The following is a 20,535-nucleotide window of genomic DNA, read 5'->3' on the forward strand; positions in this document are numbered from 1 at the left end:
AGACTCCATGACCAGCGACGGGCTTGGTGAAATTGGTTCCATTTGTACGCCATGGACAGGGTTATGCGTGAGACGGCGGTAGATGGCAAACGGATTGGTATACTGGGGGCCTCTTTAGAAAGTGGATCTAAAGAATCTGATGATCTGAGTTCACACTTGAGTTTCCGAGTCAACCCAGAACTTCCTTGAAAGCCGAGCGCCGACTCCCCAGAGGAAGCAGAGTGGGACTCTCATGTTAAGCATGCTCCGTGATTGGCCGACTCTACGGACCCGGGCCGCGGCAGCGGCAGCGGACAGCGGGCACATGCAGCCCCACTCCCGCTGCACATCGGAGCGTCCATCGCAACCACTTCCAAACATCGAAGCTGCAAGGGACAACACACTGAAAGCCGGCAACACCTTGATTGTTTGGCTCATTGCCTGAACAATTACGATACCTACCGGTTCTTCAACTTACAACTCAATGCAGATTAAGACGGCCTTCTGAACCGAACACCTTCAAGGAACCCTCAAAAAACCCTTAATCGCATCTTCAACGATCACCCACCCGAACACGAACAACCACATGCAGCCCCCGGACAATGTCCAACTTCCACAACCCATCCACCCCCTCCCCCAACCCGCCTCAGCCGCCATGACGCGCCCACCTCCCAAAACCCGGCAATCCCTTCCGACCTCCTCCTCCGATTCGCACCCGCTCGCCCAGTCCGAATCCCCCTTCCCCCTCCTCCGCCGCGACCGCCACTCCACCACCCCGTCCGGCGCAGCAGCAGCCTCCCTCTTCCGCTCCACCCTCTCCCCGCCCGCCTCCCGCTCCGCCTCGCCCGCAGCGTCGTCAATATTGCCCCGCTCCCCGGCAAGGTCAATGACCTCGTCCACCACGACGATGACGGGGTCGGTGTTCGGCGCCGGCGGACTGCGACAAACACAGCAGCAGAATCAACAGCAGCAACAACTATCGCTGCTGGACACGGAAGCAGCGGATGACCCGTCCGATCCGCTCTATCTCCTGCTGCGCAGCTTCGTCCCGCATGTGGCGATCCACGCGTCAGAGGATGTGGATGCGCTCGTGCGGGAAAAGGGGTTTGTGGGGGGCCTGTGGGAGCTGCTGCGGCCTTTTGGGGAGAGGGTGCAGGGGAAGGTGACGGTGAGGGATAGCAACGGGGCGGCGAAGGCGTGGGAGAATTTTGCGGTACGGTTTGTGAGGTTTGGGGAGGGGGTGGAGCCTCCTGAGGGGGAAAAGGGGGGGGTGACCGGGAATGTGAACGGGTTAAGTGAGGGTGGGAAGGGTGGCAGGGAGGAAGTGATTGGGACGGTGGAGAAGGTTGTTGAGAGGCATTTGCGTTTTGCCGAGGAGGCGTATAGTGCGGGTGCGCATGCAGATGAGGAGGATGTGGACTTGGATGCTGTGGATGCGACGTCGCCGTACTATGCGCTGTATCTGCGGCGGTTGCTGTCTGGGATACCACTGGCGTGTCATGAGACGTTTGCACATCCCGTGGCGTGCGTCATGGCCATCAGCTCGAGGAATACGGCGCCGATCGAGGCCCTGCAGACGCTGTACCAGGAGACGAGCCAGGGCGAGCGCAGGTTGCCGCCTTGGGTGGACCAGGACTACCTGCGGTACTACATCCTGGTACATGACGAGGAGAATGGCGATATCGCCAAGTCGATGGCGCTGTTTGAGCAGATGAAGCGGAACTTTGGGCTGCACTGTCATCTGCTGAGGTTACGCAGTACCCAGAGCGCTGAGACGGACGACGACAGCATACCCCTTCCACGGAGCGACTGGATGACGGCCGCCGAGGAACTGGCCGATATCGAGGAGAGCGACATGAGGGAAGATTTTGAGGACCCCACGAGGTACATCTTCGAGTCAGACGCGACAGCAATAAGGACATTTGTGCGCGAGATGGTGACGCAGTCCGTAATTCCTACCATGGAAAGGAATGTCTCGGTCTGGAACGACCAGGTGGCGTCAAGGAGGCGTGGTATCAGCGGGCGCTTCATGAGCTTGTCAAAGAGGTTCACTTTCGGCAGCTCAGGGCGTAGCTCTTCCAGCTCCGGCTCCAGCTCATCGAGCAACTACGACGTGCTTGGATTCTACCGGGCGGACAGCCCTGAGGCCATCATGCGACGGCTCGCGGATTTCGCCTTCATGCTGCGTGACTGGAAGCTGGCCATGTCGACATACGAACTGCTGCGCGGCGATTTTCAAAACGACAAGGCGTGGAAGTACCACGCCTCGGCCAACGAAATGGCCGCCCTCGCCCTCCTCATCATGCCGCCGAACATGTCCTCAAAAACCCGCATCGAGACTATCAGCCAGATGATCGAGCAGGCATTCTACTCCTACCATACCCGCTGCAACTCCCTTTACGGAGCAACGCGGTGCACACTGCTAGCCCTCGAGCTCCTGCGGCTTCGCGGTGGCGCTGGTTTAGACGAGGCTGTCCGGTGGGACATCAGGGTGCTGGAGTCCCGGCTGATGGGCACCGTCGGCGACGCCCTCCTCAGAGAGCGCATGGCGGTATACTACGCCTCGAAGTCGGGCACGGGCTCGCAAGAGTGGGGCAGCCGGCGCCGCAAGTCGGCCCTGTGGAGCGTGCTCGGCGCCGAGGCGTGGATGGCCCAGGCCAAGTACGTGCAGGCGCAGAAGTGCCTGAACGCGGCGCGCAGGATGTATGCGCTGCTCCCCGGCGAGTGCGGCGTGCAGAAGTTTGCCGTGGCCAGCGATTTTCTTGCGCATCTGAATGACCAGGTCAAGGGCGTGTTAAGGGCGGACAGGGGGCGGGGCGCGGAGCAGGCAGAAGAGGAGCAAGGAGAGGGCGAGGTTGATGAGGAGAGCGAGACGCTCGGGAATAGGCGATCCAGGAGGACCAGCTTGATTACGCGTGTTGGAGGGGGCGGTGGGCTGGAGACAGCGCCGTTGAACAATACAGATCCGGCCAGTCTGCCGGAGAACGAAGGGAGTACTTTCCCAGACGATGGGTTCGGTTAACACCAGACGGACGGATAGAGGCACCAGTAGACAACGTCGAGGGTAGGATGCATGAGCTGGCGTCGGGTCATCTGGGCTGTTGTTTATCGATGATGCCGGTTGAAATTAACAAGAAGACATCGCACATGGTTCACGGTGTCTTCGAACCATCCCGTCGTCTCTTGGACCTGTTTTCATGTTCTGTCCTCAGACTCGACCGGGAAGCTCGGTCCGAACACCTTGAAGGGCAATGCCCCACTATTTCATAGCTAGATAAGATAGGACGGGTGACGCCTGCTGCCTGCTTGTGATGCCTGGACGTCATTGTTTGAACCACTGATTGTCGTCATCCACACTCTTCAACTTGGCTGGAGCGCGTGCTTGGGGGTCTAGGACCGTGTCACGGCTGCCTGGCGTCGCGGTCTTCTGAATGTTTTGTCGAGCCGATATTCCTGGCTGTTCCGCGACCGCGATAGGGCATACACCCATAGACCTCGGCGGTTGCCCGGCCATTCAGCAAAACACGATCCTGCATCTCCACCTACGTTCTCCAAGAGGCTTCATCAAGTCCCTTCGCAGCAAATTTCCGTTCTCGACAGCATGAGCCAATCACTTCTTGACTATCTCGTGGAGAACGAGCCGGCGTTCAGAAAGTATGCTCCTGTTCGCTCAGATTCATTTTCATCCGTTGGTCAAGGCGTAGCAACTCACAGATAACCCCAGAGCCCGCCTTCCCGCCCTCTACTCCGACTTCCAGACCCAACGGACCCTCAACCCAGACGGCTACCAAGCAAACGTCTCAGCATGGCGCAAGGCCCTCGCCCATATTGCCCGCTCGGGACTGGCCCCAGCCGGTCGTGCGGCAGCCCCAAACCTCTTTGTCCTCCACTCCGATGAACAGCTCCTCCGCGCTCTCGAATCGAAACAGTACGGCAGGCCACTCGCTCTGGGCGCGGTCATCCGCGAGGCCCTGGCGGCCAAGGACCTTATCCCTCTGCGGGAGTTTCTGGACGCAAAGGATAGCATCTACCACCGGCCGTGGTCGGTATGGAACCTCGCGGCGTGGACCATGAAGCAGCTCGGTGTTGCAGACATCCTGAAAAAAGACTCTCTGCCATCAGGGCAGTTCGTGGTTGTCGCCAATGTGGAAGAGGCCAGCAAAACCTTCAGCGACCTCAACGCCGCCAACGAACCCGCCCAAAGCCGGTTCGAGCGCACCTTTTCCAAAGCCCACTTCCACCGCACCTTCAACGACCAGTTGGTCGACGGCAAACACCTCTCTGAAACCGACCTTGAAGTCCTGTTACGCTTTCTCTCCCGTGACAAATCCTCCATCTTCTACGACGGCATCACCGTTAAGATTAAAAGCACCCAGTCCAGCAACAACAACCTCCAAGACGACCAACAAATCACCCCCGAAGACACCTCCATAGCCCAGCTCAAAGAACTCCTCGCCTCCCTGACCCACCAAACCGCCCTCCTAGCCCACCGAATCGAGCACCTCACAGACCAAACGAAGCAGGCCGTGTCCAAGAACAACCGCGTCGCCGCGCTAGCCGCCCTGCGCTCTAAGAAACTCGTTGAATCGACCCTCGCCCGCCGCTTCGATACCGTCCACCAGCTCGAGCAGGTCGCGGCGCAGATTGAGCAGGCGGCGGATAACGTGCAGCTCGTAAAGGTGATGGAGTCGTCGAGCGCCGCGCTGCAGAGTCTGCAGGCGCAGGTTGGTGGGGTCGAGAGGGTGGAGGAGGTGGTGGACAAGTTGAGGGAGCAGATGGCGGCTGTGGACGAGGTGGGCAGTATATTGGCCGAGTCGGCGGGTACGGTTGTCTTGGATGAACGGGAGATTGATGATGAACTGGCGGCGATGGAGGGCGAGGAGAGGAGGAAGGTGGAAGAAGTGGAACGGGAGAGGAAGGAAGCTGAAGAGAGGAAGGAGGCAGAGGAGGTGAGGGCCAAGCTGGAGGCCGCTGGGGAGGTGTCTGTTGCTGTCAAGGGGAAGGACGAGGGCCAGTTGGCGGGGGAGAAGGAAATGCGGGCGGCGGAGGACTTGATGAGTAGGATGTCCCTGACGGAGACTCCGGATCGGCAGGCTACCTGACTGGTTCCCTCCTCTGCTTGTTGTGCAAGCAGAGATACAGAGGCTAATTCAGTTCTCCCTCTCTAGTGTAACGAACCATTCGAACAGCACATCCTGAGCACTACTGGCGTTTGCATGATGGGAGAAACGGTTTTCTACTTGTAGGGCGGCTACTGGCGTTTTGGCCAAGGTATGCATGAGATAGGGTAAAATAGTCATGATTCGGGCTGGAGTCGTCGCTTGGCACGGCCATAACGAAGGTCAAACCGATCGTCTGTTTTTTTAAGGAAGCCATGCTCAAAAGGGCGCCCCCTCTGACTCCCTGGATGGGCTGCACGTGGATATGCTGTCTGCTTGAGGATAGAGCACCTCGTTCCCAAAAAAACTCCCTGAACCTCCTAGAATGCCAACTTGGCCCCCCAGGAGAGGACCATTGCCCCCTTTAGATGGCGAGTCGGGCGGCTCTGGCTGACTTGATGGCGGCATTGTCAAGTCCACATCGGCCACTAACGGCGGCGCCTTTGGTACCGTTCCATTCGGCCCTCCCCCGTCACTTTGCGCTGTTCCTGGCTCTTCGGCCGCATTGCCCTCCTCTACCTTCTGGGTGGCCTTGCTCCTCGAGCTACGCGCTTTCGCGATGAGATCCTTGAAGGAATTGCCGTGCTTCGCCGCCCAGGCCGCCCCGTCGAAGTCTTTGTCCTTGATCTGCGCTCCCGTGTTTGCTGCGCGTGACATGGCCGGCGCGCGGCTGCCCACCGTCCTCTCCCACAGATCCAGGTCGTGCAGCAGCTCGGCGCGCCGTTTGGGCCTTGCCGAGTCGCAGTTAGCGTTCCATATCGTGACCCACTCCTGGTGTCGCCTCTCGAGCATTTGTCGTGACCCGGCCGTCGAAAGCCCTAGTTCGGACATCTTCTTGCGAAGCGCAGTGTCTTTGAGCATGGAGTATGCGAGTGCTGGGAGGCGTTCTGGCGCCTTTGTTGGTGTGGGCGGGTTCTGGAATGGGTTTCGGGGCATGCTCGTGCAGTTCCCTCCCCGGTCGCTTGCTGTCGATGGCTGCGCCTTCTGTGGTTGAGGGGACCCCGGGCATGACGTGTCGATGTGTCTGTCAACTTGCCACGGCTTCATTCGTGTCCAACAGATTGGACATGCAACAAGTCCATCGTCTACGGAAACCAGTTAGTCAAGCAGTTCAGTTCGATATAAGACGGGACCAACGCACCAGGCTCAGGCCCATAATCTGCTGTGTCCTCGCTTTCTGGCACATCAACCTCTTCGCACATGATGGCAGCAGTAGCCTCCACCGCTTTCGCCTTGCTTGACCGCGTCGTCATCCTCGGTCTCTTGTTCCTCCGCTCTTCTTGTCCTAGCCCTTCCAACTCCTCCGCTTTCCGCTTGGGTGATCTCGGTGTGGCAACGGTGGCGGGAGTCTTCGCGAACCGCAACATCGTATCCCGAGATTTGACGAAGGCGTCGACAGCCTCCCTCAGCGCCCAGTTGCCCCGCAGCTTGGACTCCTGGTCGAGTGCTCGACACAAGGGGCATTTGCCGTCGACGGACAGACAGCGCCGGATGCATATGGAACAGAATGTGTGGTTGCACGAGGTAATCATGGGCGAGTTGTAGAAGTCCTTGCAGACGTGGCAGCGGAAGGCCTGCTCAACCTCCATGAGGCCTGCAAGCGGGGTGCCGATCCAGTCGGTCGAGTCGGGCACATCGAAGGCCTCGGCGTTGCAGGATTCCATTTTTGCCAGGAAAAGGAGGGGGGAATGTATGGGTGTGGATGCGAGGCAGATGTGAAAGCTTCAATTAAGGGAAGGGCATGTTGTTGTTCGTGTCCAAAAGATTCAAACATCTGTACTGACAAGTAGTGAAGCGAAAAGGACGACGCGACACCCTCTTCCAAGCGCGACGGGAAGAGGAAGGCCACAGTGTCAACACAGTGTTCCCAGGCAAGTTGTTACTGTATCTTAATCTGACGTAATCAAATGCACGTGAACTGGCGTCAAAAGGTTGCATCGAGATCCCACCGGGCGCTTCAGCCTGGACCATTCCGTTTTGGGAGAGAATCAAAACAAAGCCTAACCGAATCCAGGCGGCCTTCTTGACACAACCCACAACTCAACTTCCCTCGCAAACAGGGCAGCTGTGCCCTCTTCTGGAACCAGCTTTCGTTCGCAATTGATCATCCTTTTTTCCATGGCGTGTTAGGTTGAGCAGCATCCTCCACCGACCTTCATTTTTCTCCCCCTTTGCCATTTGCTGTGTGGTCGCGCACTTTTCCATTGTTTACTTCGCCTCCTAGACGGACACAAAACGCGACGATGGCGATGAGAGGAGGGCCCCGTCTCCAGGTCGGCTCGGCCGCCTGGATTGCCGAAGAGAGGGAATCAGCCTTGAGCATTGCTCGGTCAGAGATTGAGGAGTTCTCGTTTTCTGCGCGCAACGAAATCGACTGGCTGAACGAGCACATGGCCGAGATCTTTTCGGATAACCAGATGTGCGCGCTGCCGTCTCGAGGATTGCCAGGCCATGGCTGACAAATCCTCACAGGAACGTCGCGGAATTGTTCAAAACTCCCGGGAAGTTGCGTGGGAAGACGCCGCGGACAGCAAGGAAGGCCGAGCATAGCAGCCTGCGAAAGGTAAGCCTGCAGAAACAACAGGGAGGACGCGTCGCCGTGCTGACCAGTGCGCCCAGCCTCTCTCTAACATGTTCCCCGCCACACCAAAGGGGGCGCCAAACCCCTTCGCCATGTCAAGCCTGCCCCAGCCGCGAAGCCCCCCGATCCAGGTAGCCGAGGATAAAGCCGAGCCCCCCGTTTGCCATATCGAAAGCCCTGCCAAACCCGCTGTTGTTCATCCTCCCCACCGGGTGGAGGCCCGGGCTCCCGTTTCGCTTGCAGACTCTGGCTACCATGGCAGCCAGTCACAGGATACAATCCCATTTGACTGCTTCGACAAGGACATCGAAATGTCGGACAGTCCTCAGCGAGACCTGCACACCTCGGACCCGCCACTCCCGCATCCCAGCGACCCAGCAGAGCTGAGAAGCCCCTCAGCTGGCTCTGTCAATGAAATATATCGATCGATAGACGAGAACCAGACGACACAGGCGACAGCTTACGTGACAGCAAACTCTGCGCCAATACCTTTGTCTGCCATGGTACAACCGGGCAGCCCGTTTGCCGCGAGGACCCGCTTACCGATCATGTCTCCACGATCCCCTCCGCCGAAAGAGACGGCCTCTCCAGTTCCGCAATCGCCTCAAAAGTCGTCTTCCCCGCTAAAGCTGACTTCGCCACGAAACTCATCCTTTTCACCTGAGAAGAGAGCTTCTAGCCCAGGAAGAGGATTGTCAAAGCCTACAGAAGTATTCGGGGAGAGCGCCAACAAGGGCATCGACGAGGGCGACGGTGTGGCTGACGCCGATGAAGTCAGATCGCCATCCGATGCCTCAAGCCCCATCAGGCCAATTGTACGTAAGAGCAGCATGAACTTCGCTTCTCTGCCGCCTCGCGAGCCGCTCGCTTCCAACAAGAGCCTGGGCGGAGCCCGCGTGTCAAGGACCAGTCACCTGGGTCTCTCCCGCCAGAGTTACCCCAGCCGTCAGACCGAGGGTAAGAGCCTGGGTAGCGCGATCCGGCAGGGGTCTTCCGAGGACGAGCATGACGACATGGACGTGGACGAGGCGATTACAAGCCAGAAGGAAGATGCCGCCTCCCACAGCAGATCATACACACAGATGCTCCAAGACCAAATCAGCATGCTTGGGAAAGCACAGTCAACTGGACCCAGGCCGTCGAAGTCCCTTGCGATTCTGCTGCCAGCGCAACAAAGTGTATCAACTACACAGCTGCAGTCACAACTGGCGCCTGCCCCAGCGGCAAGAAAACCGTCGCCCAGGTCGAAACACTCCGTCCCAGCCCCCGGGGCTTTCCCAGAGGATGATGACGAAGACGAGTGGATTAGGTCCCCCAACAACGCTGTGGCGCCTGCGAGTCCCAAGTACGCTCCCCTGGACGATCGCCCTTCGGATCCTGTGGAGGATGCATCAGCCAAGAGCAAAGCGGGCGAGTCTGAATTCGGGCTTCCTAAGAGCGGGCCGGGCTCGCCAGCAAAGACCGCCTTTATGCCAGAACGTACATCGAAGCATGGCAAGTCTGCTTCTGTCCCCACTTTGCCAACCATGGTGCAGCTCGATGCGGACATGCAAGACGTTGCCTTGAAAAAGATTGTCTCAATCTCGAACCCAACTCTCTCGACGGTGGCCGAGGATGACTTGGCGCCCTCGCCTCCGAAGTCTCCCACACGTAGTTTCAGGGATAGCCCATTGAAGCAGATCAAGAATAAGGTGACTTCTCTCATCAAAGGCTCCAAGGTCTTGATGGCGGGCAGCGCAGCAATCAGTGCCGAGGCCAAGTTATCGCTGTTGCAGTCTCCCTCGATGACAAAACTGGGCTATCATCCTAGTCCCTCAGTCGAGTCCTTCGAGACAGACTCAGCCGTTGTCTACCCCGACCTCTCGCGGCAGATTTCTGCCACTTCAGCCCCGCTAAGCCCATCGCGCAGTAATAGCTCGCGGAGGACACGAGCTTCAGCTGAGCGAGAGAGGTTGGAAGCGAAGGAGCGGGAGAGGCACGAAAAAGAGCGAGAAAGGGAAAAGGAGAAGGAGATGAAGGAGGCAAAGCGTCTGGCTGAGCAGATGGACAAGCTTGAAAGAGTTCGGGAGGAGGAACGGGAGAAGGCTCGGGTCTTCAGCGAGGAGCAAGAAAGGATTGCGGCCATGGAAAAGCGAATTGCCGCTCGGAAGGAGCAGGAGAAGGCCGCACAACGTCCAGCACAGCCGCGACCGCACGATATCCGGACTTCCGGGCCGGGGCCCAAGAACGCCCTCAGAAGCCCAGCTAAACCAACAGCTACGCCGCGCAGGATTAAAGGGCAGACGGAGCAGGCTGATAAGGGAGCTCCGGATGAACTTGACATGGAGATGACGGAGGCCACGACGGCAATACCACCCCAATCCATCTCCCGCCCCGCAACGGCCTCCTCGATGAGACAGGGCACAAAGAGGCCTCTTAAGCCGACGAAGGATCCCCTTGTTAAGCCAAAGCAAGCTCCAAAAATGATCCTAGTCAATACCACGGCCTCGCAGCAGGTTCACTCATCAAACAGTATTATTGCCACCACCTTGCAAGACACATTGGGGCCACACCCTGGTTCTGCCAAGCCACTCAACGGCAAAGCGAGCCAAACCTCTCTACATGGAAAGGCGTCTGACCAGAGCTTCAAAAGCTCTGCTTCATCATCAACGAACCGGCCCAGAGCGTTGGATATGGCAGCCAAACTAAAGCAACAAGAGAAGCGCGAGGCACAGCGCAAGCGTGACGCCAAACTTGAGTTGGAGCGCAAGCGGGCCGCCCAGGCAGAGGAGCGCAGGCAAGAGCAGCAGCGCAAACTCGAAGCGGAGCGTCAGCGGGAAGAAGAGCGGAAGGCGGCTCAGAGGAAGGCCGACATTGAGAAGGCCAAGCAGACCAAGGCGCCTCCTCCTGCTACCAGGTCGCAGCCGAACGGCCCTCCGCAGTACAACCTATCCGAGAAGGCAACCGCCAGGCCACCGTCGCGGCTGGGTTCAATGATGCACCAGGGAAGCCGACTCGTGAACACAGACCTGTCGAGCGGCACAAAAGGGCCCTCAAAGCGGCCACTGCCGCAGGAAGCGGGCGAGGAAAGCTCCAGGGCGCCACAGCAACAGCGGGCTTTGACATCGTTTCCCAGCAAGGAGGAAAAACGCATGCGGATGAGCGTGGAGTTCGATGAGGATATCGATATGATGGAGACTCACAACCCTCGGATCATCAAGGGCCCTCCTATCAGGCCCTCCACAGGGTTCAAGAAGGTAAGCAAGCCGGATTCGGACCGTCTCAGACCAGAATGTTAACTCGTCGATGCAGGACGTGCCGAAGCCCATGTACGGCAACGGCTACACCAACCCCCCGTCGTCAAGCGCCAGCAGGGACTTCTTCAAGGACACCGTCAGAGCGCAGCACAACCAGGCTGTTCAGCACCCGCTCGACATGGCGAAGTTCTCCAAGGGAACTATCCCGTTCGCGCCACAACCTAACCCTGGGCTGTCCCACCACACACCCGTGCGACCGGGGGGAGCCGCCATCCCCCCCAAATCAGCCAAACCGGTAGCCCGCTCGTCGCCGCGCTTCCAGAACGGCGAGGCAATCGAGCTGCCGGACATTCAAACCGACGACGATAGCGACGATGACGATGACGGGCACGCGCCCATCGCTCCGTGGGCGGACTCGCCTGCCCTCAAGGCGGCGCTGCTCGCGCAGGAGCGGGTCGACCCCATGCAGGTCTTTGGGCCGCCGGCGCCGCTCAACATGGAGGAGGTATTCAACAAGACCAAGGACAGATGGAACAAGTTTAGGGCGAGGACCAGCAGTGCTAACTGGAGCGGGGCCGATCGGTTGACAGAAGAGGAAATGAGGAAGGATCTTGCGGCGAGGGATCGGATGAGGAGGGATGGGGGCTGGTCTTATGAGTTGAGTAAGGAGGTGTCTTGAAGTTGGTATCAGGGGCTGTTTGGTTGGTTGATGAATTTAGGGGTTGTTGGAGTATTATTTTCAGGCTGAGGTTGTTCGGGTTTGGGTCGGAGGGTACTGTAGGATAGACTTCTTGTTGGGGAAAGGACTATTGTCTCTCTGGGCGTTGGTTCGCTTGGACTTGGCTGAGGCAGGGAGCTTGTTTGTTGGCATGCATATCCATCTGGTTTGGATGGTAGCGTTATCTGGAAGGGCTGAACATCCATTATTTGTCGGATCGATAATAGAGACCCGGGTCATTCACTTGGGTTCTAACTTGAGGTGGTGCATCAACTGCATGTCAGCATGCTGTAGTACAGTGTTTGGTTGAGATCAGCACTGTCACCTGCATCGACGACACAAGTCTCTGCACGTGGGTTGGTAACAGTGTACCGCGGGTGCAGCTTCGGGAAACTCGAGGCTTACAGTGTCGGGTCAAGGTCATGCAGTGGACCGGAAGCGAGGACGAAGGCCTGTTTCTCGACCGCTTTACATTCACAGAGAAGGATGACTGGGTCGACCTAAGGCGATAGAGGCCTGTCCTTGCTTAATGGAGATCCCAAGACCCGTACATTGATTGGGGGATTTTTTGGGCTGTGTTGGGAAAGTATGCACACCGATCTTCATGGTTGGTACCGCTACTCTGTGGGTGTGTGTGAACTCAGTGTGGTTGGACACGGGTTCCCGTGTACAAAGTAAGATGAGGGTACTTTCCCTTAGTGACGGTAAGGTTCATGTTGTGCAGCCAGATCTCAGCTTCGTGAACCCACGAGGGAACCGGGTTGAATAGTTAAGTGTCTTCGTTGCGGTGGGATGCCAAACGAGTCTCACCCCCTTTACAGACGGATACGTTACCTTAGGTTGGGATAACTCCAACTACCTGTAGGCAGTGACGCTAGTTGAGGTGGTTATGGCCAGGAGAAATGTGATTCATTTCAATGCTGTTTCTTCTCAGGTGACGAGCTGCTGGAGGCAGCCGCTCCCAGTTGGTACGTCATACCGGCAGATCGGGGCCAGGCTTGTGTGGGGGGCGTTAACTAAACCGCAGACTTGAGTTGCCCATGACAGCTGAAGGGATCCACAATCTGTTTTCTTTTCGTTCACTCGCAACTTCTTTTCTATATCTCGATAGATGCAGACGGAGTTCTCGACGCATGGAAATCGTGCATGACTGTCTCTGGCTGGAGTAGTTCAAATCTTATTGGTGAGTCTCCCTGAATTACTTGTCTTATTACTAAAATACCTGTCGTTTGCTGTGCCTCGCAGCCGACGGCCGCCTTGGGTCTTCTGTCTGCACTGTCAGCCACAGCAAGCTGCTGCGCCAGAACCCTCACCTGCATCCATGTGCACCCGTTGCTGACAACATCGTCGTCAAACCGCAGACAGCTCTTGACCGGCCGCTTCGCGTCTTGACTTTGTCAACAACCAGATCTCTCATTCGATAAACCGCTCCCTCTGATCTTTGCTGCATTTTTCATCACTCGGTCTGCCCCGCATCGGCGCCTGCTCTTGTCCCAACGACATAAGATCTTGCACGGCACTAACCGATTCATGCCTGACCGCCTAGTCCCGCGACGACACGAGATCCCTCGAACTACCAGTCTTGCCTTCTTTTTCGGAGGTCGCGTGCCCTTGTTAGCTCTCGTCGCAGCTTGGGTATTCTTCTGGCTTCGATTCTCCGCCAGCATCCTCGGCCGGCGCCCCGCAACAAGGCGGACTGGACATAAGGCTTCCAATTTTCTGTCCACTCTTTCTCTCGACGTCGAATCTTCAGAGAGTAGACTTCACAAAACCAGCGGCTGATGAGATAATTCGCCCTGCTGTCGCTGCCACGTTCTTTCTTGCTTCTCCACCCGTTGATCTCGCAACCGAGTCAAGATGGTGAAGCTAGACTACGACCGAGACTACTATGCAGATCTCGAACTGCCACCCACGGCAGATGCAGCTGAAGTCAAAAAACAGTTCAAGAAACTAGGTAAGTGTAGTTCTCAGTTGCTGAGGCCCTGTCTTATTACTGACCACAGCTCCAGCGCTCAAATGGCACCCCGACCGCAATCCGGGCAAGGAAGATGAAGCCAAGGAGAAATTCCTGGTTATCCAAGCCGCCCACGAGATCCTGACGGATCCAGTCACCAAATCCAAGCTCGATGCCTACCGCCAGCGAACGTCGAGGTACCCAGGAGCTTCTGGTGTCAAGGGTAACCCTTGGCAATACACGGCATATGAGGTGAACCAGAAGTTCGGCGCTCCCCCGAGACGGCCCCAGATGCCAACCCGCCCGCCTGCGCCGACAGCTGCTTCAACGGCACATTGGGGCTGGGCAAAAGAGAAAGCGAAGACGGGAAATACAAAGGCGAATATGGACGCATGGGATCGAGCACGGCCGCAACCCAAGCCGTCTCAGCCGAGCGGTGCGGCTTATGGGCCCGGTGCGAGTCCTTCTAAGCACAGGGAGCCACCAACCCCGCGGACTGCATCGCAGGCCCGGCGACAGGAAGCAGCGTTCGGGACCAAGAAGGCCGGGTATGCCCCGGCGTCGCCCATGGGTGATGAGCCGCCAGTGAGGAACCAACACTACAATACGACTGCTCACACCACAGAACCGAGTAAGCCCACGCCGGCCTCTGCTTTCGTCGACCCATTGAGCGAACAGTTCAGCGAGACTTTCCTGGACCCCCGTCAGCGGACGCCCTATGCCGCTAATGTCGGCGAAAAGACGAACCCGTTTGAACCGCTCAATGTCAACCGGTCTAAGAGCACGCGAGACGGCGCCAAGAGGTTTCAGGATGGCACTGGAGACGCGCCCACCCCGCCGTCTCGTCAACGGAGCGCTAGTACCGGCTCCGAGAACCTCAAGAAGTCGACGAACGAAAACCCAGTGTTCAACAATTCCAGCACGAAGCCAAACTTTCAATCACGGGCAAGCGCACGGTACAGCCCTCGCGGACCTGACACAAGCTCAGCACCACCCACAGCGACCTTCCCCGGCCAGAGTTCGGCCTCAACGATGAATAGCAGTGCGAATGGTAGGCTTCCTGGCCTTTGGTTCCTGGCGAATCGCTTTGCTGATGAGACACAACAGCAACGGTGAACAGAGATGCTGCGGAACAAGGAACGAACGGCGCCAAAGTGTACGAGTCTCCGTTTCCCAATCCTTATCATAGTTGCTGTTATAGCCACACACCGCACACGAGTGGTCGTGCCGGTGTGGGCTCGACTCATACAAGGAAGTTCGCCTTCCCCGCCTACAACTCTCAAGAGAACGCCAGTCCGGCTCCCAGTGGAGGCAGACCAAGTCCTGGCGCCAATTCTTTCGAGACAAAATTGCAAGCGCAGTTGCAGCACCTCTTGGGCGGAGCACGAGCGCAGACCTACGAGCGGTCTGTGCCGTCGCCCTCCAGCAACAATCTGCCGCCGAGAAAGACAGGAAGCTGGACCAGCAAATACACTAACAACCCTTACACTAACAGCTTCTCGGTCCCCGACGACGAGGCGAACTTGCCGGCTCATCATGCCCGCTTCACCCGAAACAGTGCCGATAATATCAACACTCGGTTCGTCGCGGAGGAGAGGGGCGGTGCTAACTTCCAGTTCAGTGCGGGGCCAGCAGGCTCGGCAGACGATGACTTTCTCAGGGCGAAGCAGCGCGCGCGCGGACACGCATCGCCCCTTAGGAACGAGTTTATCGCGTCGGCCGAGCCGGTCAACGGTACTCAACAGGCCGAAGCCGGCAAGAAACAGGGAGATTTCGTCGCCGAAGAGTGGAAGGAGGCCTTTGGGCCGCACATTTTCGAGCCACCACAGCCGGGCAAACCATCAACTTCACCCACACGGCCCATCCGACCGATTAAGAAGCCGCGGCCGGTCCGGATCACTGCAGGGACAGCAGGTATGGTGGACGATGATGAGACCAGCGGAGAGGACAAAGCCAAACTGAGGACGCCAGCGAGCGGCATCCACGGTTCTAGGAGCCCGAACGCCATGGACATCGATACTCCGCCGCCTGAGCCCGCCGCTGGGGCCGGGCAAGCCAACGGGGTCCGCAACATCCCCGTCGAGCCCACCAACCCCGAGTGGCGCGCTGGCAATGCCGATACCAACGGCAACAACGTCGAACCTAAGCTAGGCGCCGGCTTGAAGATTCCCACCCTCAACCCCAACGCAGCGGGCTCCGAAGACACAGAAGACTTCATACGTCCCATCTTCCCTGAATTCCACAACGTCGAGCCATTCGCCCAAAGGGCCTCAGGCCTAAATTCGTTTGCCGACCTCAGCACCAACCTGCCCTTCCCGAGCCGTCCGTCGGTCAAGATTCCCCTCTCAATGGAGCACGAGATTGCACCCAAGCAGCTCAACATCCCGACCCCGCCGACGGCGCCCCGCGCTCCGGCGAGCCTGTGCATACCGGGTCCCAAAGCGGCGTCCTCGCAGGCGTGGGTGGGGTATGTGCGCGAGTTCGAGGCTTATCTGCGTGCGTGGCTCGAATTTAATCGCAAGGTGACGGACCACTTTGCCGCGAGGCAAAAGTTGAATGAGAAGAGTGAGATTGGGGTGTGGTTGAATGCCGCGGGGGATGGTGGGGTGCAGGAGTATCTACGAGCGCTGGAGGAGGATCGGATTGTCAGGCAAAGGTGGATGGCGGCTTGTGATGCGCATGAGTTGCATTTTAGGGAGTTTATGGGGGTTAGGGAGAAGGTTTTGGGGCGTTAGTGAAGAGTATGGGATCGGGCGTGAGGGTTGGGATTAGAGGGGTGACGCTGGGAATGACCATGGGTGTGGGAGTCCATCGTGTTTCCAGGTTGGTTTTTTTCAGCCCAATCACCTGAACAGGAAGTGTTTGGTCTCGGAAGGGAGCTCGACTGTTACAGGGTAGGGAGGAGAAAGTGGCCGGGAACGCAGATGGGGGATGTGTTTGTATGGTTGTCGTGTTGTTCGTTTCCTTCTTTGCGTCCTTCCCAGCTTGGTTCTCCGGCTTGGTATTTGGCTTGGGCATGGGCACTGACAATCTCTCTCTCTCCGCTTTTTGTTACGGAAGTTAGGCTTGGTGGGTTGGGGTTAGGTTTGTGTATCTGATACCCAGAGATAAAGGGAATTAGAGGGAGGATGGCATGTGAGATGGCGTTTTGCGGTTTCATATCTGCGGGGAGAGGTATTCATTGGTATATAGATAAATTATTTTACGGTATGGAGAGCGATGGTGATCGCAGGGAGTTGTTGTCTCTGTGAATCATAGACCTGGACATATCTTGATCACAATACACATGGCCGCGCCTCGTGTCTCTTCTCTTCCGTCGTCATATCACAGAAACAGGCCACTGAACCTTAGTTTGACACCCACCTGCCACACCGGATCCTCCCTCCTCCCTTTAGTTACTATGCGGCTGCGTTGTTATCCCCATCGAAGGCGGCCTCGACTAAAATGTGACACCTCTTCCCAAGCGGACCCCACCGAAGATTGCAGGTGGGAGAATATGCGCGGACTTCTGCAGCACTTTAGCCTTGGGTTGGTGTTTTGCCTCTGGAGCTGGGGCACTGGGGATTGTTCGCTTTCTGCGGGTTGTCAAGGCCGAGGTGTTGACCCTGACCCCGTGACGCTTCCCTTGTTGGGGTTGACAACAATCCTCAAGTTTACTATAGCCGCAGCGATATTAACTAAATCATGTTGACCAACTGGTTCCCTAGGTAAGGTAGTTATCCACCATGACTGCAGTCATTGTGGTGTCGCACGCCGCGCGTGTTGTGAGCTGCAGTTATGCCCCAGACAGTGAACGCTTCAGTCTCTGCTAAAGAATGGTTATCTCCCTCCGATTGCCAGGTACTAGCTTTGTTCCAAACGAGTCGACGCATCCCCGAGCAAGCCCAATTCGACGAAAGCTGGACATGCCATCATCAATATCCTCCAGAATAAGATTAGAAGTTGTAATCAGCGTGGCGAGACCCAACCAACGTAATAGCACACACTCGAGCTAGCCAGCGCGTGTTGTGCCAGCGTTTCTTTGACCTTCTGGGCCTCTTCGTGAATGCAGTCTAGAGACAGCTCGGTCCGCCCGCCCAGATCACACAGAAGAAAACGCGGCCCGGGGCGTTCGACCTCAGGGTCCCGGTACATCGTCACTTGATAGAGCGTGGCGATTGCTTCGATACCCTTGCCAGAAGTCGCCGTTCCTTTGCTTATTGCGGTTGGCTTTCTCGACGTCGAGTGCGGCTGTCATGTTGACGGAATTGTTGGAGGGCTTTGAGGACCGCAGGTTGAAGCTGCCCAAATAGTCTTCGCTGATGGATACGCTGAGGACTGTCAGGTCTTGACAACCAGTCGTTCTCATTCTGACTTCGTATCTGGTGACGCTTAACCAATCGGGATACTCGACGGCACCGTCGACAGAAGCCCAGTTCCAACAGGGGCCCGGCCTTTATGCCGAACCAGAGTTCTCCGGTTCAACTGCAGACCATATGAGACCCAAATGAAGGTCCTCTCGCCAGATGCACGCCGCGTAGGTCAAGCCCAAGGCATCACCGAAGTATGCCGCGATACCGGCCACAGCCGGCAGCTTATCACTCGCCCTTGGGGAGCGCTCTCCTTGAATAGTCCGCCACCCAGTCGTACCAGTTCTTCAGGCGGCAGGATGCCAGTTCCGACTTTGTTGAGTAAAGGAAGGGCGCCCCCCCCCCCGCCCGGCTCCTAGGCGGCATGTAATCGTCATCCGAGGTATGGGGATGCATTGCCGAGCAGCATTGCCAGGACAGTCCATCCCACCCGACGAACAATGTCGCGATCGAAATCAAAGTCTCCTGGAAGGTCCACCCGCGCGACAACAGCGAGTGCCTCAACCGGCGCGGGGTGTGACTGTGGAAGGTAGCAGTCAAGCGGATGTCCCTGCACTTGTCCAGAGGCCCGCAAGAGGCAACGAGAACAGAGATGTCGTCGATGATGGGAGCGACTTCCGCTCGCAGCTCTCAGCGTCAGCGATGGCAAATATTTAAAGAGCAACCCCAATATATCGACATCATCTTAGCCGCCTGGTCGGTCCAGTCCACGTGATCATCCTGGATGATACAGAGTGCGTCAATACAGAGGTAGCGGACTCCCGAGCAGCTTGCCAGCGTGACGGACTCCCAGAGGTCAAGGGGAATGTGGACAGAGGGATGCCTGCGTGGTGGTGCGCCAGGATTTCCGTCGTCGTCCGATGGGCACGCCCTCTCCCAGCAATAGCTGAGTTGCGTGCGGAGCGAACTCGCCCGGCTGCGGCTCGTACAGATAAACGATGGGTGGTTTGGATGTCGAGAACTCGCTTGGGGAGCGGCAGCGCTACAGATGCCCGTGCGTCGTTGCAGCGACTATGCTTCCGGCGTCTGTCCATCCATATGTTCGCCAATCCAATATGCTTGGGGGATGCAGGATAGTCTTCCGAAGCAGGCCTTGAAAGCAACTTCCCCCTGAGACTATTGCCCGTATATGGCATTTTCCGCCTCGCCCGGGAGAGGGAGTCCGGACCGTTGGCATAGATCGAGATCGAGAGAGATGAACCAATTACGCAAGCGCTTGTGGTTTAGGACCAGCCTGAACGCTTTGCGACCTATGTTGTAAAACATAAATGGCGTAGCGGTGGTCTTCGGGGTCCGGCTCCCCCGGGCTAGGAAGGACTTTCGCCACGAAGCACGGGCACGCACGGCAAATGGTGGCCGACTGAAGCAGCGACGTCACCTCCCCGTCAAGATGCTTGACTCCTCAAGCTTCAGGTTATGCTCAGACTCTTCGTTTTGCAGGGCACTGATGATTGCCATGATTACCACGGAGCATGACTGACAGACAAGCGCCTTGAAGTCGAGTGGCGAATCCAACGAGAAACATCGTCGCCATGAGGACGGATGGCCATCGTCGAACCATACACACGGCTCTCCGAAAATCTCAGTCTCAAAGAGATACATAGCGGCCGGAAAATGGGGATGCTCAACACCTTCCACGAGTTCTTCGGCGGTGCGTGCTGTCTCCATATATCAATCCGTACATGAGTAGCTTCGGGCATTTGAGCGACATTGGGTAGCAACATCACTGACCTCCGTTGACTTACGCCACGTGAATACTTGCAGGAGTCCCGCTAAGTGCAGCAGCTGAAGTGTAGGCTCGGCGGGTTGGATTGGTTCTTTGTTCACACGCTTCTCTCGATCGACCATTTGATGCTGAGCCATGACAGCTGGTACGGTCTGACCCTCATCGTGCCCGATTACATGCGAATAGAAGAAACTGGTCAAATACCTCCGAAAGGCTTCTTTCATCATTGCTGTGGTGGTGTTGTTATGCCTGACTGATGTGAGCTGTGGATGTTGAAACGTGATATGCCACAGAACCGAGAAAATTAAAGTGGTGGACCCAGTACCGCTATATGCATATCTAGCCTTGTTAAATGAATTTCCCCTGTCTGTCCCCACCAATCGGGTCAGCGACCCGGTTCGCTGACTTTGAAGCGAAACGAGAGTTGCAAGACAGCACGAATTCGTCGAGTTTCTTTGGCCCCGGATAACTTGGGACGGAAGCCTCCCATCCCTTGCCTTTCGCATTCGAGCCCATAAAGCAGTACAGCGGCCCAGTCTGCGACCTGCATCGTGAATGCGGCTAGCGGTTTTGCTCTGCAGGAGATTGCGCACCAGTCCAATCAGCAGCTCCTCCCTTGCCGCAAAGTTGAAGACGACGACCACCAACAGGACCCTGAATTTCGCATCACAACACCCTTCGCTGTCGCTGCGCAACCACGCCCTCGTACACTTCTTCAAACTACCTTCGCTCGCAGCCCAATTACACTCTGCCGCCTCAGCCCGCTCCGCCTCTCCCACTTCCTCCCCGACGGCCTCAACATCTGCGCCTGCGGACAACTCCCACAGCCACTG

General features: G+C 57.3%; 6 protein-coding genes across 6 annotated transcripts; 4 read left to right on the top strand and 2 right to left on the bottom strand.

The window, feature by feature from the left end:
- The first annotated feature begins 825 nt into the window (after window positions 1-825).
- N657DRAFT_642161 (uncharacterized protein) lies at window positions 826-3,145 on the top strand. The gene has a single exon (XM_062792292.1). The coding sequence runs from the start codon at window positions 887-889 to the stop codon at window positions 2,999-3,001; it is 2,115 nt and encodes a 704-aa protein (XP_062649214.1). The 5' UTR covers window positions 826-886; the 3' UTR covers window positions 3,002-3,145.
- Window positions 3,146-3,305: 160 nt separating this feature from the next.
- Window positions 3,306-5,338, top strand: N657DRAFT_590981 (uncharacterized protein). The gene is made up of 2 exons (XM_062789896.1): window positions 3,306-3,633; window positions 3,704-5,338. Exons 1-2 carry the CDS (start codon window positions 3,581-3,583, stop codon window positions 5,079-5,081), a joined length of 1,431 nt encoding a protein of 476 aa, XP_062649215.1. The 5' UTR covers window positions 3,306-3,580; the 3' UTR covers window positions 5,082-5,338.
- N657DRAFT_688213 (DNA repair protein rad18) lies at window positions 5,089-6,921 on the bottom strand. Its single transcript, XM_062796927.1, has 2 exons — window positions 6,280-6,921; window positions 5,089-6,223 (listed from the first exon to the last, which is right to left on the bottom strand). The coding sequence occupies exons 1-2, from the start codon at window positions 6,800-6,802 to the stop codon at window positions 5,358-5,360; spliced, it is 1,389 nt and encodes a 462-aa protein (XP_062649216.1). The 5' UTR covers window positions 6,803-6,921; the 3' UTR covers window positions 5,089-5,357.
- Window positions 6,922-7,187: 266 nt separating this feature from the next.
- On the top strand, window positions 7,188-11,909 carry N657DRAFT_642167 (uncharacterized protein). The gene is made up of 4 exons (XM_062792293.1): window positions 7,188-7,557; window positions 7,611-7,701; window positions 7,758-10,955; window positions 11,011-11,909. Exons 1-4 carry the CDS (start codon window positions 7,382-7,384, stop codon window positions 11,632-11,634), a joined length of 4,089 nt encoding a protein of 1,362 aa, XP_062649217.1. The 5' UTR covers window positions 7,188-7,381; the 3' UTR covers window positions 11,635-11,909.
- A 1,621-nt stretch (window positions 11,910-13,530) lies between these two features.
- Window positions 13,531-16,362, top strand: N657DRAFT_568646 (uncharacterized protein; the record flags this gene model as incomplete). The annotated part of the gene is made up of 3 exons (XM_062788599.1): window positions 13,531-13,627; window positions 13,683-14,678; window positions 14,726-16,362. 3 exons carry the CDS (start codon window positions 13,531-13,533, stop codon window positions 16,360-16,362), a joined length of 2,730 nt encoding a protein of 909 aa, XP_062649218.1.
- A 2,152-nt stretch (window positions 16,363-18,514) lies between these two features.
- On the bottom strand, window positions 18,515-19,274 carry N657DRAFT_265961 (uncharacterized protein). The gene has a single exon (XM_062786518.1). The coding sequence runs from the start codon at window positions 19,110-19,112 to the stop codon at window positions 18,657-18,659; it is 456 nt and encodes a 151-aa protein (XP_062649219.1). The 5' UTR covers window positions 19,113-19,274; the 3' UTR covers window positions 18,515-18,656.
- Window positions 19,275-20,535: the final 1,261 nt, after the last annotated feature.

Source organism: Parathielavia appendiculata (genome assembly GCF_033297405.1).
Source record: "Parathielavia appendiculata strain CBS 731.68 unplaced genomic scaffold N657scaffold_3, whole genome shotgun sequence".
In the NCBI taxonomy this organism is placed as follows: domain Eukaryota; kingdom Fungi; phylum Ascomycota; class Sordariomycetes; order Sordariales; family Chaetomiaceae; genus Parathielavia; species Parathielavia appendiculata.

Excerpts from the sequence above, each read along its gene's own strand:
- N657DRAFT_642161 (XM_062792292.1), top strand. The coding sequence starts at position 887 with ATGACGGGGTCGGTGTTCGGCGCCGGCGGACTGCGACAAACACAGCAG.
- N657DRAFT_590981 (XM_062789896.1), top strand. The coding sequence starts at position 3,581 with ATGAGCCAATCACTTCTTGACTATCTCGTGGAGAACGAGCCGGCGTTC. Across the intron at positions 3,634-3,703 it reads AACGAGCCGGCGTTCAGAAA|AGCCCGCCTTCCCGCCCTCT; the intron begins GTATGCTCCTGT and ends AGATAACCCCAG.
- N657DRAFT_688213 (XM_062796927.1), bottom strand. The coding sequence starts at position 6,802 with ATGGAATCCTGCAACGCCGAGGCCTTCGATGTGCCCGACTCGACCGAC. Across the intron at positions 6,224-6,279 it reads AGATTATGGGCCTGAGCCTG|ACGATGGACTTGTTGCATGT; the intron begins GTGCGTTGGTCC and ends TGGTTTCCGTAG.
- N657DRAFT_642167 (XM_062792293.1), top strand. The coding sequence starts at position 7,382 with ATGGCGATGAGAGGAGGGCCCCGTCTCCAGGTCGGCTCGGCCGCCTGG. Across the intron at positions 7,558-7,610 it reads ATCTTTTCGGATAACCAGAT|GAACGTCGCGGAATTGTTCA; the intron begins GTGCGCGCTGCC and ends AAATCCTCACAG. Across the intron at positions 7,702-7,757 it reads AGCATAGCAGCCTGCGAAAG|CCTCTCTCTAACATGTTCCC; the intron begins GTAAGCCTGCAG and ends CAGTGCGCCCAG.
- N657DRAFT_265961 (XM_062786518.1), bottom strand. The coding sequence starts at position 19,112 with ATGCCATATACGGGCAATAGTCTCAGGGGGAAGTTGCTTTCAAGGCCT.